A 17,959-nucleotide genomic window follows, 5' to 3' on the forward strand; every position below is an offset into this window, starting at 1 on the left:
CGGAACGCTCAGAGGAACCCGAAAGAAGGTTGTTCAAAAAAGTTGTGTATTGGTGTGTATTATTCATTGAGCTTATATATCCTATAATTAACTAAGCAATTATTTATTGCAGTTGTGCTTGGAAAAAGGTTGGTCGTGCATTTCGTTGGCAAATGCAAACAAACAGCAATTTCCAAGGGAGGACTGAGTTCGCTGCAAAGTGCAAACCAAGCACGATAATGTTAGACCCTAATGTATTAGTTTTCGTACCCTTACATGCATATAATGGCTTGAGCCTGCAATCTCGTCTGCTGTAATCGACCCTGTGGGGTCTCGGTCTATCGAAGAAAGTCTCCATGGCCGCAACATGGCTATCTAAGACCTTAGTCCCGAGCGGCGTAGTGGAGCATGTGGTCTGCGGCAATTTTGTCGCCACCTGCCAGCCGGGCCATGCGCAGGTGGTCCTGCTCCACGCCGGCAGCAATCTCGAGCTGCTAGCGGTCGGAGCCTCAGGCGCAGCTGCCAGCGTCTGCAGCCAGCCCCTTCAAGCCGGCGATGCGGTCGTGGACATGCGCGTGTTGCCGCGGGCCGCCCGCCTTGACACCACCGCGGTTGTGAGTCGCATAGCCTCATCTGAACCGCACATCCACGGTGGACACCGCCCCGCCCCGCCCCGCCCCTCACCCAAACCCACACGCCGCAAAACCCTCGGCTTCTCTCCCCTTGCCTCTCTTGCTGAGCCCGTCCACCCATACATCCGCCCATCCCATCACGCACTGTTGGTTTACAGAGATGCTATCCCCCGCCTCGACAACGTACCCCAGACCGTCTCCCTCCGCTGTCGCCACCATCATACGCGCCACTGGTAGCTCCTGGTAGCGGTCCAACTGCCTCCATCCCGCCTAGCCCCTGCCAAGCCCCCTAAGTTGCACCTCTCCTTGCCCCCTTGTAGACGTCTCGGCAGTGGGGTCTCCTTACTTCGTGCTGGATATATTCCCCACTTCCCCCCTCTTTCCCCCCCCCCGGCTTTCCATTTCCCCATTACGAATTTCGTTCAGGCGGTCCGGCCCTGCCCAGATCCCGACAGCCTGCTGCTGCTGACCGGCTCGGGGCGGGTGACAGTGCTGCGGTTCGATGAGCAGTGCAACCGGTGGGAGGGGTGGGGAAAGGGGAGAGGGGAGGGCGGGGGTGGGGAAAGGGGAGAGGGGAGGGCAGGGGTGGGGAAAGGGGAGAGGGGAGGGCGGGGGTGGGGAAAGGGGAGAGGGGAGGGCAGGGGTGGGGAAAGGGGAGAGGGGAGGGCGGGGGTGGGGAAAGGGGAGAGGGGAGGGCGGGGGTGGGGAAAGGGGAGAGGGGAGGGCGGGGGTGGGGAAAGGGGAGAGGGGAGGGCAGGGGTGGGGAAAGGGGAGAGGGGAGGGCAGGGGTGGGGAAAGGGGAGAGGGGAGGGCAGGGGTGAGGAAAGGGGGGAGGGGAGGGCGGGGGTGGGGAAAGGGGAGAGGGGAGGGCGGGGCACAGGCGTTGCGCCCTGCGTGTGGGAAAAGGGAGGGAGGGAGGGACGGGAGGGACGGGAGGGACGGGAGGGGAGGCGAGCGATAGGGTGGTGCTCCGGTGCGTTGTGCCACGTAGTGAGTAAGGTGTGTGTCGTACGGGGGAAGACACAAGACTGCCGGGTGGTGAGACCTCGTGCGCAATGTGATGTGATGTGATGTGGAGCTCCTGATTGTCGATTTCATGGAGGCTAGCTGCCTGGACTGCTGCTGCTGCTGCGGCGGCGGCGGCTACTGCAGCTTCCTGGCGCCTTTCCGTCGTCTCCTCCCCCTCCCTGGACCCCTACCCCCCCCCCTCTCCGGGCGCCTGGCGGCGTCTGCTCTGCTAAGCTCTGTGCCCCCCCCCCTTCGCGACCACCCCTGGTGACTATCCCCCTAACCCGACACACACACATACACACACGTACACACACATACACACACATACACACACATACACACACATACACACACATACACACACATACACACACATACACACACATACACACACATACACACACATACACACACATACACACACATACACACACACCGTACAACAACCCCCAAGCCCAACCCTTCCTTTCGCAGGTTCGTCCTGGTGCAGGAGGTGCTGCTGACGGGACCAGGTGAGGACCAGCCGGGGGGGGGGGCGGGGGAACGTAGCGGCTCCAGGGGGGGAGACCCCGGTGTGTGTGTGTGAGGTCGTGTTGGACGAGGGGGAGAGAGAGGGGGACAGAGGAACCACTGACGAGAAGAGGAGGTGCGTGGGTGACTATGTGACGTGCAGCTGAAACAGCAGAAGGGGACTGGTTACAGCTGGATAGAAAGGGGAGGGTGAGGGTGAGGAGGAGGGGGAGGAGGGGGAGGAGGGTGGTGAGGGTGAGCGGGGTGGGAGCTGTCGTTGGTAGTGGTGGTGGTGGTGATGAGCGCCCCCGGGGTGAGGCACATGGACACATCTCCCTCCTCCCACCCACCCCCCACACTCCCATTCGGGCGGGTGCCGTACTTGATCGACCTCTTGCCGTACTTTACCAACCTCTTGGACCGTCTCAGGCACACAACCGCGATTCCAGCCACGGCTCATGGCCACGTCACCTTCGGGCCGCCACGGCGTCGCGATCGCTGCCTTCCAAGACCGGATCTTCTACCTGCCGCCCGCATCCTTGGTGGCATCCACACCACCGTCTGCATGCGCACACACACACCCGTCAGCTAGTACAGCAACAGCAGCAGCAGGAAGAGAAGCAGGAGGAAGTCCTCGGACAACGCCAGCAGCAGCGGCAGGAGCGGAAGCAGCAGGCGGCGGGACGACGACGACGACGACGACGGCAGGCGTCCCCGCCGCCTCCGGTGGCGGTGCTGCGGTCGCGGGCCGATATCCTGCCGTACTCTCCAACACACCAGTGCCGTACATACACCGCCGGCCGCGTGGCGCCGCCGCGCCGCCGCCGGTGCTCACCGCTGGTCCGGTAGCGGGTACGGCACCGCGGGACTTACGAAGCGCTACCGTGGATGCATTGGCGGCCTCCGACTCGCGGTTCATTGCTGGCAGCAGCTTCCTGCCGCTGCTGCCGGAGGCAGGTTTCGGAGCTATTTGGGATCTTGCCATTTTAGAGGGGCCGGGCCTGATCACCGCCGGCCGTACTGGCGCCGGGGCGAGCGGTGGCGGCGGCAACGGCGGCGGCGGCGGCAACTTGGTGGAGTTGCGGCGACGGCAGCGGCGGGAGCCGGGGGATGAGGGAGCTGCCGTGGTCGACGGGGGCAGTAGCGGCGCCAGGGGCGTTGACTATTTCCGTGTCGCTGCACTCGTGCACAGGTAGGCATGCGTAGTTAGGATTAAGCGGGGGAGGTTGTGGGAGGTGTACGCATGTATGTATGCATGCATGTACCCATATCCTGCCCTCTTCCCCCTTCCTATCATACCCCCTTCCGCCCCCCCTTCTGCAGGTCCAGTACTGACAGCGGTGAGGTGTTGCTGCTGCGATGGACCCGTGGGTCACCTGACCTGCTACTATGCGACTTGGTCGTCTGCCTGGGCGGCTGCAGCCCCCCCGCGGCCCTCAATGCGCCGCCCGATGACGCGGGAACCAGAAGAGCCTCACCACGGCCAGCTGCAACCTCGGCACCGGCAGGAACGACCCACGGGTCATTAGCACCAGCACCAGCAAGCGCTACGCGTCCTCGACCCGATTCGGTAATCGGAACGCGGTTTGGGCCCGCGTCTGGGGCTGGGGCTCCTTCGTCGTCGTCGCTGTCACCGCCGCCGCCGCCGCCGCCGCCGCCAGGTGCTGCTCCGACTGCGCCTCCCCCGCCAGCCGACCTGCTGGGTGTGGGTCACCTGCTGCGTGCGGCTCCGCCTGGTCCGGCTGCTGCCGGGGGGCAGGCTGAGGATGCAGGTGAAGGGGGGATGTGCGGTGTATAGTGCGGTAGAGGAGAGGTAGGCGGGTTGTTTTAGGGTATGTATGTATGCATGTATGTATGTATGTATGTATGTATGTATGTATGTATGTATGTATGTATGTATGTATGTATTGGCTGTGAGGGTCGCCGCGCTGTCCGTCTGATGCTGTCGTACGTTTGCAGGTGCTGCTGCGCTGGTGCGGTGGGAGGTTCGGACGTATGTCTTGTACATCCACTAGACACTGTCGTCATGTCGTACTACTGTGCTCTTGCATTCCATGTGTTGCCGCCGGGCCCCGGCTTCTGTCCCGCGCCTTTTCACTTTCAGCTCTAATGCGCGTTCCGTTGCTCGGCTGAATGAGAGAGGTCGTGAGCCGCTAATCTGTTACCTGGAAGTTTACGTTGTCGTACCTCGTACGATGAATGCCCGCCGCCCTTGCCACGCCACAATTTTCCCGTGTGACGTCAGCAGGAGGTCTGTTGGTGGTTGGGACACACGGCACAGTATTTCTCATGGCGGCCCTGTTGGCACGACATGCGCTGCCGCCCGCCGGCAGCGGCGGCGGCGGCGGCACCGTCAGCGCCGCCGCCGCTACACCAGCAACGGCCGGGTGCTCGGCTGCGTACAGCTCCGCGGCGGCGGCGGCGGCGGCAGCGGCAGCACTGCCGCCGCCACCTGTGCTTTACCTTGAGGACTTAATGGCGACCGCCGCCACTGTCACCTTGGCAGCTCTAGGTACGGCATATCCAGCGGCTGTAGCGGCGCGTGAGCTCCCCCGATGCGGCGGCGACTCTAGCAGCTCCAGTGGCGGCGACGGCGGCGGCGGCGGGATTGGCGGTAGTACGGATGATGGCGACGATGACGTTTTCGACTTTTGTTTTCCGGACCTCCACTTCAGAAGGGCGGTGTTGAGCCCGCTGGGCCAGCAGCCGGTGCGCGGTCAGGGCGCTCCGGAGCGAGCACCCGCCGCAGCCTCCGGACATGGCTGGGCGTACCTGCGGTTCGCGGAGACGTACTTCGGGCCTGCGGCCGCCGCGCCCGCAGCCACTGCGCCCCCTGGAGCAGCAGCAGCAGCAGCAGTCGGTGCCGGCGGAGTTCATGCCGCGGACGTTGGGATGGTCCGCGTCTCAGCCGGTGACGGCGACGGCGGCGGCGGCGGTACGGCCGCGGCGATGGACCTGGACGACGACGGCGAGAATTATGCGCGCCGCGGCGGCACGTCGAGCGCGGCGGGTTTCGGAGGCGCATATGGCGGCGGCGGCGGCGGGAGGGTTGACCGAACGGCCGCAGGCGAGGAGGAGGACGACGAGGGAACGACAGATAGCCGCGCCGCATCCACACGCATCTTGCCACGGCGGCGACCGCGGCGGCTCGGGGCCTTACATGATGCCTTTCTGCGCTACCGCGCCACGGAGTCCCAGGGTGCCGCCGCCGCCACCACCGCCGCCGCCGCTGGCGGCGAGGGGTCACGGCACGGCGACAGCTTGCGCGATCGGCTTGCTCCGTATTCGCGAGGAGGACGAGGCGGTGAGGAGGCGGCACAGGAGGAGGAAGCGCCGCCGCCGCCGCCTCCGCCGCGTTTCCCGCCCCACGCGGCGCCGCTACTTCAGTTGCTGAACCGCGATCGAGGGACTCGGCCATTGAATGCGCGGAGTTTGCGGACGATGATGGACCCGGAACATCTGCGGCTGGTGAGGAAGCGTAAGGAGGGGGCGGATACCGTGAGCGCCAGGGCCGCGGTGGACGCGGCCACGGCGGCCATGGCGGCTATCGCGGCCGCGGCGTTGGACGAGCAGGACATCCACGGGGCGCGGCCGCTGCCGCCACTCAAACAGGTGTGTATGTGCAGTGCGGGTTAAGACACGTCTGTTATTTACTCGTCGCTTTTCTAGATGAGGAAGATTGAAACAAAGATTGGAAGACAAGACGGCACGATGCCGAACAATTACCGAGCCACAGGAGGTGGAGCTAGTTGCGAAATAAATTAGCGTTTGTCTGTCTGTCCGTATGTATGTATGTTTATTTGTCTGTCGTCTGCAGGCCCCGCCGGTGCTCGGCGTTGAGCAGCTGCCGTTCGCAGAGCCGCAATGCAAAGGTCACATATGCACTGTCGCGGAGTGGTTGTCTGCGCCAATCCCACCGCCTACGCTGCCGCCGCCGCCGCCGCCAGCCCCTCCGCACTTCTCCGGCATCGCCAGAGCAGCATCGCCAGCCGCCGCTGTAGCAGCGGGCCATGCGCCGCCGCCGCCGCCGCCGTCACTGCCTCCGCCAGCTTCTGCCTTCACGTCCCGTGTGAATGGAAGTGGTCCTGATATTGCTACCGCTGCAACCTCCAGAGCTGCCGCGGCGGCGTGCGCGCCTCTGCCCCCGCCTCAGCGGCAGCTGACCCACGGGTCAGTGGCGCAAATGGCCCGCCGGCTACTGTTATGCTCCGCCGCCGGGCCTGCGCTGTGCCTTACGGTGACTTTTCCAACTTTTTCAACGCCGCCACCAGTGCCGCCGCCAGTGCCGCCAGCGTCGCCGCCGCCTGAGAAGCACCGCCATGGTAGCCCGGTGGCGGCGGCGGTAGCGGCGGAATACGGCGCCGCAGATGACGTTGAGCTATTAGATGCGGCCGCAATGGGGATGCAACCCAACATCTCTGTTGACGCTCGCGATCTGGAGCACGAGGAGGAGGGGGGGGATCCCGGGGGTGCTGCGGAGGGGGACGTTGGGTTGCCGCAGCTGCCCGAGGTGGGGCTCTTCGGGGCAGCTTGCTTGATGCCCGGCGCTGCAGCTATCGGGGCGGCCGCGGCTATGGGTAGTAGCTCGGCAGCGGCAACGGCAGCGGCGAGTATGTCTCGTACGACAGTACGGCCCGCGCGCGCCGTGGCCGTCCTGCCATCCTGGAGCGGTGGGATTCTGGTGTGGTCCGAGGAGGGGGGTGATGTACTGACGATGCGGCACAGGCACCGAGCGTTGGCGCCGCTGCCGTCACATGAGCAGCAGTTGCGGCGGCGACGGCGGTGGCGCCAGCGGCAGCCAGACCAGCAGCAGCAGCAGCCGCAGCAGGAGCAGCTACAGCAGCGAACGGGGCGACGGCAGTTGCAGCGAACGGCTTCGCATGTACGGCGGCCCCTAGCGGCGCCGTCTGCACCTCAGATGCGGAGTCCGCCGCTAGCGCAATCCCGATGGCTCAGCAGCGGCTTCACCACGGACACCGCCGCAGCCGCCGCAGCCGCCGGCACTTGTGCTGCCCCGACAGCGGCGGCGCGGGCTACGGCCACCTTGATCGGCTTTGCCCGCAGCAGTAGCAGCAGCCTTCCGACGTCAGGTGGCGCCGTCGGGGCTCCCGCTAGCTCGACTACGATTGGCAGTAGCCCGCCTGAGGTGGCCAAGGGCCGGCGGCATGTGGCGCCTCCCCCTGGGGTTTCCGGACGCGCTGCGGGCATCTCCGGAGGCCGCCAGGCTGCCGCAGCCTCCTGGGCGACCCGTGGGTCAGGCGGGACAGGAAATGTGCCTGGCGGACGGCGGACCAAAACGTCAGCCTTACCAGGGAGAGGAGGTGGGCTTGGCCGCTGGTCGTGCGGCGAAGGCGGCGGTGGTGGTGACGGCCCAGGGCCAAGACGGCCCGGGGGGGTGAAAGAGGCGGCGGCGGCGGCGGCGGGAGTGCTGGCGCTACGGCTGCTGGGCCGGGTGCCGCAGCCTCGGCCGATGGTCGATTTCGTGGTGACGGAGGCAGCAGGCGTGTCGGGCCGAGGACGCATGCTACAGGTATAGCCACACGGCATGCACGACACCGTACTTCTGACGGACGCAAAGCTTGACCGGAAGAGGGGAGGGGTTTGTGTTTGTGCAGGTAGAGGTAGGGGAGGAGGGGGAGGAGAGGAAAGGCCCCGATCATGGCCATGAGGCGGCTGAGGCTGAAGCGCGCACCAGGTACCGGCACGTACACACGGGCAGGGGCCAGCGGGGGTGGCAGCGGGGGCGGGGGGCCGCCGGGTTCGGCCACCACTCACACGACCTAGATCCACTTGGCCCCGCGCCATCCGGAACGAAATCCCAGATCCAGATCCAGATCCAAACCAGGTCAAGCGCGGTAATGCATCTTCCTGATACATACATACACATGTACATATACACACGCGGCTCGGTTGTTTATTATTGAGCACACACGCACATGCACACGCACATGCACACGCACGTGCTTATCGACGTGTTTTGAGATTTCTCCCCCTCCCCCTCCCCCCGGGGCTGCCTGGACTACCCGTCTTTGGTATCTGCTCCATTCACCAGTGGTTCGTCATACCTCCCCCCCTCCCCCCCCCCCCGGCTCCCCACCGTCGTGACCTGCTGTGGCCGCACAGGTTACCGGGGCCGTACTGGGACTGGAGGCGCCGGGGAGCGCTCACTCCCCTCCTCATCCTGCCGGGGGCACCGCGGCCCCGGAGCACAAGCTGCAAGTGCTCCGGGGCTGTCTGGCAGCCCCCGTGGTGGCGAGTGTACCCAACCAAGGCGCCATCCCGAACGGTGAGTCTTAATTAGGCTGAAAACGACCCATGGGTCATGTTGGGATTTTAATGGGCCGCGGTGATCGTTTGCCCCCCGAGCTGCACGTCGGCCTGTACGGATGTTGACTTGTTGCCCTCACGCTCCAACCTGCGTTCACGCAGGCTTGTGGTCCATTCCCCTCCGTACGGCAGTCGCCTTATGCACGTCGGGCGGCGCTCTGGGTGGTGGTTCCGGAGCGCCGCAGCCGCCACGCGCCGCAGCCGCCGCAGCGGCGGCAGCCGCGAACTCGCTACCAGCCGGCGGCAGCCTGGTCGTGCTGTCGTATGTTGGCGGTTCACGTGCGCTGGCACCCGTACTGGATACGGATTTCGCAGCGGAATCCAATCCTGGTGGATCCGGCGCGTCGCTGCCGTACGGCGATGTGGGCCCAGCTGACGTGGCGCCGTCGATGTGTGACGTGACGGAAGCGTTACAGCTGCGGCACTGGGAGCCGACGTTGGCGGCGGGGCTAGTGGCGGAAAGCGTGCTCGTACAGGTTGGTTGGTACGACAGAACGGAATTAACGGAAAACTGCCTCGGTTACGTCCTTTGTTTTTCCTTGCAGGTGTGTGAATAATCCGTACTGGTGGACCATCCTGTGACCATGATACATCCCCCCAGCCCTTTCACTTGCATAGCCTTACTGACTTCCCCTACTCGCTCTCAGCAAGGCAACCTTTCTCCATTCTTTTCCTTGTCATTAGTTATCTATTGTTATATTATTATTATTATTATTATTATTATTATATTATTATTATTATTATTATTATTATTATTATTATTTCACGTGTTTGTGTCTTCCCGTTCTCCTCCTTTCCACATCTCGTCGTGTATCGTCATGTTGCGTATCGTTGTCTATTATTATCATTATCATCATCACGACGTTCGCAATCAAACCTCCAACCAGATAACGCCGTCGGGGGTTCTGCTGGTATCCCTGGACACTCTGGCCAACCCGGCGCTAGCGGCCGCCGCCGCTGGCGCCGCCGCCGCCTCCGCCGCTGCAGCGGCAGCAACAGCGCCCTCCGGCAGCTCTGTACTTCCCGACGACGTCGCCGCCACAGGTGGCGGCGGTGGCGGCGGCGGCAGTAGCTGGGACGCGCCCCTCGCGAGGAGCACGTGGCCGAGTCCCAAGAGCAGTCGTTTCGATGACCGGCTGCCCCTGGAGCCGTTTTTGATACCGCCACAGCAACAGCAACCAAGTACGACCCTAGAGCTGCAGCTACAGCCACAGCAGCAGCAGCAGCAGGTATGCTGGCAGGGAGAACCAGTAGCACTGAGCCCTCGCGCCCTCGCGCATCCGACGGCCTCTCCTTCGCTGTCCGTATCTGCCGGAATGCCGTACAGCACTGACGGCGGCGCTCTGACGGAAAGGCCGTTTCAGGTAGGCTTTTTCGGCCAGGCAGCGGAGGTAGCGGAGGTAGCGGCCGCCGCGACTGCCGGCGGCGGCGGCTGCAGCGAGAGCCGTTGCCCATCCATCAGCGGCTACAGCTCCGTCGCGGAGGGCATGGGCGCCATGGTTCTGGCGTCGGACATGTTGCTGGATGACGAGGTGCAGGAGGGGGTCAGGTCCACGGGAGACAATCTGGCTTTATACTCGCCGGATATCTTGCCGCCGCCGCCGCCGCTACTGCCGTCGTCGGCGCCGCTGCCGGGCTTTGGTAACGCAGCGGGCGACACCGCCGCCGTCGAGGGCCTTGCGGGGCTTCGCCGTATGCTGTCCATGCCGCCGCCGCCGCCGCCGCAGTTGCTGACGACGGCGGCGGGGTCGCAGATGTCTGGCGGCCCTGACACAGGCGGCGGCGGCGGAGCTTCGGCACCGGCGGAGGCGGAGGTATCTCCCGGCGGCGTGGGTTGGTGGAGCGCCGCGGCTCCGGACATTACCTTGGGCTCAGTCGCCCCCGGCTGCGTGGCGTTGGTCCGGAAGCTTGACCGCAGGATTACGGTGGGTTCATTACGGTGGCTCTCGATGGGTGAGAGGGCTGTCGGAAGGGTAGTTGGGGTTGGGAACATAGGTTGGGGTTGTGTTCGTTGCGTTTCAAAACCGCCGCCGCTGCCCGCAACCGCGGATGCGTCCAAATCGCCTTAAGTAACTTGGGAGCTAACGGAAACGTGGTCTTATTAAACATCTATTCGGCCCGGCCAAACAAACAGTTTTGTGTTTTGCGACATTTTCCATGCGGTTATGTCCGTCACCTTGCTTGGAATCCGCAGGTGCTGGGGGTGGTGCAGCGGGGCAGCCTGGGTGGCGGCGGCGGCGGCGGTGATGGTTCCGCGCCCTCCCGTCTGAGTCGCAAGCGGCCGCGCAGTACGGTTACCGTCCGGGAACTGGGCTGCTCGCCGCCGCTGGACTGCGAGCCTTCATGCTGCGCGTTGCGGGCCCTGCCGCCGCCGCCGGCCCAGCCGCCGCCGCCTCGCGCACACGCCCTCCACACGTTCCGAAGAACCCCCTCGGCGTCGTCGTCAGCCTTCGTCGCCGCTGCCGCGACGGCAGCAATGACGGCGGCGGCCGCCGCCGCCGCGGACGCAGTGGATCCTGGCGGCGCCGCCGGCGCCGCCGCGCCAGCGGTCCATTGGGGTGTCGGTTTGCCGCCGTTGCCGCCTCGCACCGGGCCAATCAGCTCGTGCGGCCCGGCTCCAGCCACAGGCGCTGCGACCCCATCCTCGCCTGCCGCTGCTGCTGCTGCTGCTGCTGCTGCTGGTTCCTCTACTGCCGCTGCTGCTGCCGGCGCTGCTGCGCATCGGGCCCCCTGGCGATATCATCTCCTGGTGGGCGACCACGCGCCTAGCATTCAGCTCCTGCTGCTGACCCACGGGTCGTCGGGGCTGCGCTGCTCGTTGCTCGCGCGGATCTCCACTTCTGTACCTCCGGGCCTGGGACCTAGCGCCGGACCTGCAGGGCCTTTGACGGCCTCTGTTCCGGAGTCCGTCCTTTTCATCGCACCCGCTCCAATTCCAATGGCGGCGGCCGCCGTGGCGGCGGGGCGAACCGCAGGCGGCGGCGGCGGCGGCCGTCTCAGCATTGCTAACAGGTGGGGCTCTCCTGGGACCTCCGAAGCCGTGTTCTGCCTCGTTGGGCTTCGTAGCGGCGGCGTTGCGGCGTTCAGTTATGGTGCCCCCGCGGCGACATCGGAGGCGGCGCTGGCGGCGGCGCCGTCCCATTACCGGGCCAGCAGCGACGGCGCGGAGGATGCGGCTGCTTGCAATGCAGGCGACGGCAGCGATTTCGACGGCGTCGAGGCGATGGAAAATGACGGCCCGGAGGCCGCCAAGGCGCAGGTTGTACATTCAGTAGCGCCGACGGCGGCGGCGGAGGTGCTGCGGCTGGTGTGGCACTCCCCCCTGGAGCAGGTGCCGCTGCGCTTAACCTCCCTAGCGCCATTTCGGCCTTGGCAGGCCTTGGCGGTGGGGACTGCCGTACACTTGCTGGAGCTGACGTCTCACTCGGGTCGGCTGCTGTGTTCGACAGTCCTGCCGGCCAGCGGCAAATGGGCTCCGGATTGCGGCACCAGCAAGGCCGCGAACACGGCGCCGCCTCACCCCCTCGAGGCTATCTTGGCGGTGCCGATGCACCTCCCCGCTGCATCCGCCGCTACTGCGGTGGCCACGACGGCGGCGGCGGCAGTTGGAGGGGAAGCAGCCGGAGCCGGCTTTGACGCCTTTTTGCAGCGCCCAGTTCGGCTGCCGCCGCCGCCGCCGCCGCCAGGTCATCCCGGGCCCCAGGAGCTGGCACTTGTCGTGCTCAACGACGGCTCCTGGCGGGTGCTATCTCTGCAGCGGCTGAGTCGCTTGGGCCGCCAGCCGCCGAGCGTTATGCCATTGGGCCCACCTGACGGCGTCGGCGACGGCGCGACCCGCGGGTCAGTGGGAAATGGCGTCAGTGAGCGGCGGCCAGCATCCCTGCCCGTCCCCGGTACGGCACCTCTTGGCCGCCCGCGGCAGCTCCTCTTTGTACCGCAGCTCCTGCCGGCCCTGTCGTCATCGTCGTTGTCGCCGCGCGCCGTCGTGCATGATGATGACCGCCTGCCGGCAGGTGTGTCGGCGGCGCCGGGCGGCGGCGCCGGGCGTGCTTGCGACGGCTACCTCATCCTTCTCGCCGACGACCCGCAGGGCTCACAGCTGCAGCCTCACGGCCAGTCGGCGGGCTCTCGTTTCATCCACGTATTGGAAGCCGCCAGCGGACGCTTGGTGACGAGCTTCGACGTCGACGCCGCAGCCAGCGGTTTCCTGGCAACCTGCGCTTCCGTGTGGCAGGTACGGCCGGAAGCCGGCGTCAGCATTGACGTTGACGGCGGCGGCCCCGGCGGCGGCGTTGGTCCGCCGCCATGGGAGCGGCTGATGGGCGGCGGCGGCGGCGGCAGCGGCTTGCTGAACGATGATGACGGAGGTGAGGTGGATCTTGGTGAAGAAGGCGTGCACGGCGGTGACGGCGGCGGCGGCGGCGGCGGAGAGGTACTGATGGGCGATGCGAGGGAGGCGCTGCCGCCGGGTCATCTTTGGCAGCGGCGGTTGTGGGACCAGGGGGGTGGGTGGGAAGCGGCGGAGCACGAAGCGCTACAGGTAGCGGAGCTGGCGGCGGCGGCGGCGGCGCCGCCAGCCGCTGGTGGCGCGGAGGAACATAGGGAGGCTGCGAGGGGTGCGGCGGCTGCGGATGCCGCGGCGGCGGATCCGTTCATGGTTGAGGATTGGGAACTGGAACCTTTAATGGCAGGGGGAGAGGCGGCGGCGGCGGCGGCGGCGTTGGCGGCGGCAGCAGCTGACGCGAATCAGCCGCAGGAGCCGCCGCCAGAGCAACCTCACATGCACCGGTGGCGGTGGCAGGGCGAGCGGGCCGGCGCACCGGCGGTGGCGGCGGCGTTTGATGTTGAAGAGTTTCTCCGCGAGTTGGACGAGCAGCGGGGTGCCGCCGCAGCTGCCGCCCCCGCCGCCGCTGGCATTGGCGCCGACGGTGAGGGACGTCGGGGTATGGATATGGAGGAGCCTTGGCGGCGGATGCGCCACTTTGTGGGCTTCCTAGGCCAAGTTCCCGCCGCGGCGCGGCCCGGCGGCGGCGGCAGCAGCGCCGCCACCGCCGCCGCCGGGGACAATACGAGACGCGCCAGGCCCGCCGGCACTCCCGCCGTACTACTCGCAGTTGGGTGTAGCGGTCAGGGTGGCGGGGAGGTTATGGTGCTGCAGATGGTGCCGGCGCTGCTGCAGCTGCTGCCGCGGCTGCGCGGCGGCGACGGAGCTTCCTCTGCCGCTACTGCTGCTACTGCTGCGGCGGCGGCGGCGGCTGACAGTCCAAACGGGTCACCGTCACTGGACAAGCTGGGAGATGACTGGTTTACGTGGCCGGTGGCGAGAAGGCGGTCTCCGTTGCAGCATTGGCTGGGACGGATGGCGGGGAATGCAGCTGCAGCGGCGGCGGCGACGGCAGTGCCACCGCCGCCGCCGCCGCCGCTACTGCCGGCCCGAGAAGCGGTAGCAGTAGCCAATGCAAGTGACGGCGCTGAGGAGCAGGCGCCGCCGCCTCCGAGCTCCGCGGCGGCGGCGGCGGTACGAACAGCTGCCGCTGCTGACGACAGCGGCGGCCTGCCGACCACCCGCGTCGTACATCTGCAGGTCGTACACAGGCTACTGTTGGCCAGGCCGGTGACGGCCGTGTGTCCGTACGACGCGGAGACGCTGGTGGTGGCGGCGGGCCGCCGACTGCTAATCTACGCTCTCCGCTGCGGTCGCCTCCACCGCATGGGCTGGACCCCGACGAGGAACTCCGTCACGGCCATGTCGGCTTGTCCAGCGCGCTCCCTGCTGGCGTGTACGGATGGCACTACCGGCGTTATGCTGTACACTGCCGTACACGCAGGCTACGGCACTGGGGCGTCAGCGATGGCGGTGGGGCCGCCGATTGCGCTGCGGCTCATTGCTGCGGATGCCGTACACAGACCTGTGACGAGTTTGCTGCTACTGCCGCCGCCGCCGCCACAGCTACAGCCGTCGCGGTCAGCGTCGGACGCGTCAGTTAGCAACGCCGGCGGCGGCGGCGTCGCCGCCGCCGCCTCGCCGTCAGGCGAGCCCATGGACACCGCGCCGGGGGCGGCCGACGGGCAGCCGGACGCCACCACAGCCACCGCCACTGATGCGGCGGCGGCGGCGGCGGCTGAGATGGATTGTGTCGTAATCGCTGCGACGGACTCTTCCGGCCAGCTGCTGATGCTGGCGCCGGGGCCGCCGAGCTCGGGACTGCCCTGTCGTACATTGGTAGTGGTGGCGGCGGCGCAGTGTCCAGATACTGGGCTGCGGCTACGGGCTCATCTCCCCCGTCCGGTGCCCCGATATAACCAAGGTACGGCAAAATCCGATTTGTGCAATTGGCAAGGTAGCTGCTGCTTGCGCTTATCCTCTATACCACCGCGCTGAGGGGCCTCAAAGGCGGACACAGCTGTCCGGCGCCCGTTGCATCCAGCTGCTACATCGAACACAAAAAGGGGGCCCGTTGACCGGTCGCTTAGGCTGTCCGGGCGGGTGCAGTGCGATGCAAGAGGGGTGAAAGGAAGAGGGGTGAAGCGGGGAACTCTGTTTCCAATCGGCACTCTGTCTGCTGGGGGGGTTGCCAGGTCTTGTGCGATCTTGGATTATTTTGTCGGTCGGGCAGGTGGGCAGATTTGATGGCATCGCACGGGTCCCTCGCCTCCCGTCCTGCCAAAATACGAGACACACGTACATACGTACGCACGTACATAACACACGTTATGCCACCGCTGCCTACAGCTCGGCCCTTCCAGCCCGGCGCTCCGGCACTGCTTCTTGCCGGCCTGTCGGGTGCCGTACACGTCGTACGTCCATGCCCTGAAGCGGCGGTGCCGCTGCTGGTCCTCCTTGAAAGAGCGCTGGCGGGCTACTGGGCTGTACGGCACGTGACGGGCGGCCGCCACCGTTGTATTGGAGAGGCTGCAGTGGAGGACGTGGATGACGTGGCGGGGCGCTGGTGGTGGTGGTGGTGAGAAGGACGCACATGCGCTCGTGTGTAGCTTCTTCCGGGTTAATGTTTTCAGCTGGTGTATGTGTGTGGGAGGACGGGAGAAAGGCGGGTGCAGAGGAACGAGGAAACCCATCGGCTCAGACCTGAGACTTAAAACGAGCTGAGTGCTTGGCGACTTGCGTGTAGAGGCAAGGCAAGGTAGTGGAGTAGGAAAGCCAGCGCCGCCACGTGCGCCGCGTTGCTAATGTTGTCGTACCCCCCAACCCCCACGGTTTTCGTGATCACACATCTTCTGCCCGTACCTTCCCGTGCGCCCCTAATTCTCCAACCCCCTCCCCCCCCTTCCCCCTCACTCGTTTGTGGTTCGTCTTTCCCCCCCTCCCCTTCCCTCCTCCCCCCCTCGCCCCCTCCCCCTGGAGCAGCCACCAGCACCACCCGGGTGTCCTGGACGGAGACCTCTTGGAGCAGCTGCTGGACCTGCCGCGACCCATGGGTCTGCAGGTCCTGAAGGGGGTGCCGCCAGGCGCTCTGACCGCCGCACTGGCCGCCGCGCGCACTGGCCTGGACGCTCTCTATCACCGGGCGGTGGCGGAGGCGGACAGCCGGCTGCAGGCCATGACGCTGCGGGAGGACCGCGAGGGGGGGCCCCAACAGCCTCAGCAACAGCCTCAGCAACAGCAGGTGCCGGCGCCGAATGGGTTGTTGTTAGCGGGGCGTGATTCTGAGCTGGGTTTCGGAGCGAGTCCTGCAGGAGGAGAGGAGGAGAGTCTGGACCTGGTGCTGCAGGTGCTGCAGGAGGTGTTGCTGCTGCCACCCTGAGCTCGAGGACCTGTCTGGAATACCCCCGCTGCAACCCCCCCCCCCCCGCGAGAGCCCCTGACTCCCTCTCTTGGCCGCCCTTCCCCTTCCCCTAGCCCGTTAGCACGACGTTGCTGTTGTTGTTGCTGCTGCTGCTAGATCGTGTGTGTGGGGGGGGGGAGCACAAGAGGAGGGGGCTGAGGGCTGTGCAAGCCGGTGGGAGCTGCGGGAGGGAGTTTCTAGTACGGCAGTGGGAGACTAGTACCTATGTGATCAGGGGCCTTATGGTGATGGTGGTGATGGGGGGGTTGAACCGTTGTGGGTTACAAATCTTGAGTGGTGTGAAATACAGACAGACAGATAGACAGACATTCAGGCAGACGGACACGCCTTGTTGTTCAAGTTAACGGTGTTGTGGTTGGCTCTTTAAAACGCCGTGTTGGGTCACATCGAGATGTAGGGCCCAGGAGGAGGAGAGGACCGGGGGGTAGCTATAGAGGTGGTGCAGTTGGATGGGGGGACAACACTGGAGGATTTGAAGCAAGAGGACATACAGACATACAGACAGACGTACAGTTAAGGAGACCGGTGAAGATCTTTTGAGGAGGCTGAGGTTTATTATGACGTTTATTACTGGGGCATGGCGGCGTATCTTTGTGTATGTATGTATGTATGTGTTTTTGGGGGTGATGGCAGCGATGAAGGCCTGCATGTACTTGTGTGCACACATCTGCATTTCAAACATAACAATTCATACCTTACTGGTTAATACACACCTGCAAAGCAAGTAAAGAGGCGGCCGATGACGCGATGAACCCGGGCCAGGCGGGGGAGCCATCAGAAGCGGGGGTGGTGCAGCCAAATGCAGTTTACAATGCATGTGTTTGTTTTAAAGAGCGGGAGTGAAGAAGCGTTTAGCCGGCTTTTCCGCACGAAAAAAACTTTGCTTTACGAGCATCAAGCACCCTCAGCCCTCCCTCCACAGGGACCACAACCTCCTCAACTTCTACTTCTCCCTCCTCCCACCCCCTTTCCGATTCCCCCTGCCTTCCTCGACGTCCTCACCTTCGTCAATGGACCATGTACGTAACCTCTCTCTCCAACTCTCCACCCCCCTAAACACACACACACACACTCTCGCGCTACATCCCTTCACCCCAAACGAGCGGCAACCTTGACCCGCTGCTGCCTCAACCCTGGCCCAACCGCCAACCATCAACCGCCCGCACTCCACCCGACGTACCTACCAGACCAAACCCGCAATGCCCCCCCCACCCCCCACCCCCCGCCAACCCCCCCCCCACACACACACACATACCCAGGGAACGGAATAATCAACTCCGTCCCCCGACAACACAAATTGGCGAAATTGCAAACCCCAACCCGAACTGTGTCTTCCACCGCTCGCTGAGCGGTGGATCATCTGCGATCATCTGTCTGTGCGTCCGTCTGTCAGTCCGTCTGTCCTCATAGGTCGTACGTGAGGGTGACTCGGCCCTCCCGCAGCGTGGCCGCCCAGTTGTTCTCTCGGGCTTGCAGGAACAGCGACTGTGTGTGTGGGGGGGGTGCGGGGGTTGGCGGGGGAGTCGCCAAGGGGAGACGGATGGCGCTAGAGTAACACACACACACACACACATCACAATACGATTGGAGGGGGGGAGTCGGGGAGGGGGGGGAAACAAGAAGTAGGCCGCCGCCTGCATCCCCCAGTACCCCGGACTGGCTGACTGACTGACTTATCTCCCCCCTCCCCGACTC

General features: G+C 65.2%; 2 protein-coding genes across 2 annotated transcripts in view; one reads left to right on the forward strand and one right to left on the reverse strand.

Annotated features, from left to right (window-relative positions):
* Positions 1 to 335: 335 nt before the first annotated feature.
* VOLCADRAFT_97017 (uncharacterized protein) lies at positions 336 to 16,222 on the forward strand (the record flags this gene model as incomplete). The annotated part of the gene is made up of 19 exons (XM_002956014.1): positions 336 to 593; positions 1,038 to 1,129; positions 2,097 to 2,134; positions 2,562 to 3,324; positions 3,456 to 3,472; positions 3,794 to 3,904; positions 4,092 to 4,110; positions 4,237 to 4,277; positions 4,381 to 5,744; positions 5,950 to 6,642; positions 7,051 to 7,662; positions 8,256 to 8,418; positions 8,562 to 9,004; positions 9,347 to 9,558; positions 9,787 to 10,384; positions 10,654 to 11,063; positions 11,229 to 14,767; positions 15,193 to 15,421; positions 15,823 to 16,222. The coding sequence occupies 19 exons, from the start codon at positions 336 to 338 to the stop codon at positions 16,220 to 16,222; spliced, it is 10,002 nt and encodes a 3,333-aa protein (XP_002956060.1).
* Positions 16,223 to 17,668: 1,446 nt separating this feature from the next.
* VOLCADRAFT_97018 (uncharacterized protein) overlaps positions 17,669 to 17,959 on the reverse strand; it is a gene marked incomplete at both ends in the record, with an annotated part of 1,572 nt that continues 1,281 nt past the window's right edge. Inside the window, one exon of the mRNA XM_002956071.1 lies at positions 17,669 to 17,749. Within this exon, the coding sequence (XP_002956117.1) occupies positions 17,669 to 17,749 (81 nt within the window). The remainder of the gene's footprint in view (positions 17,750 to 17,959) is intronic.

This window comes from Volvox carteri, assembly GCF_000143455.1.
Source record: "Volvox carteri f. nagariensis unplaced genomic scaffold VOLCAscaffold_57, whole genome shotgun sequence".
NCBI classification, from domain to species: domain Eukaryota; kingdom Viridiplantae; phylum Chlorophyta; class Chlorophyceae; order Chlamydomonadales; family Volvocaceae; genus Volvox; species Volvox carteri.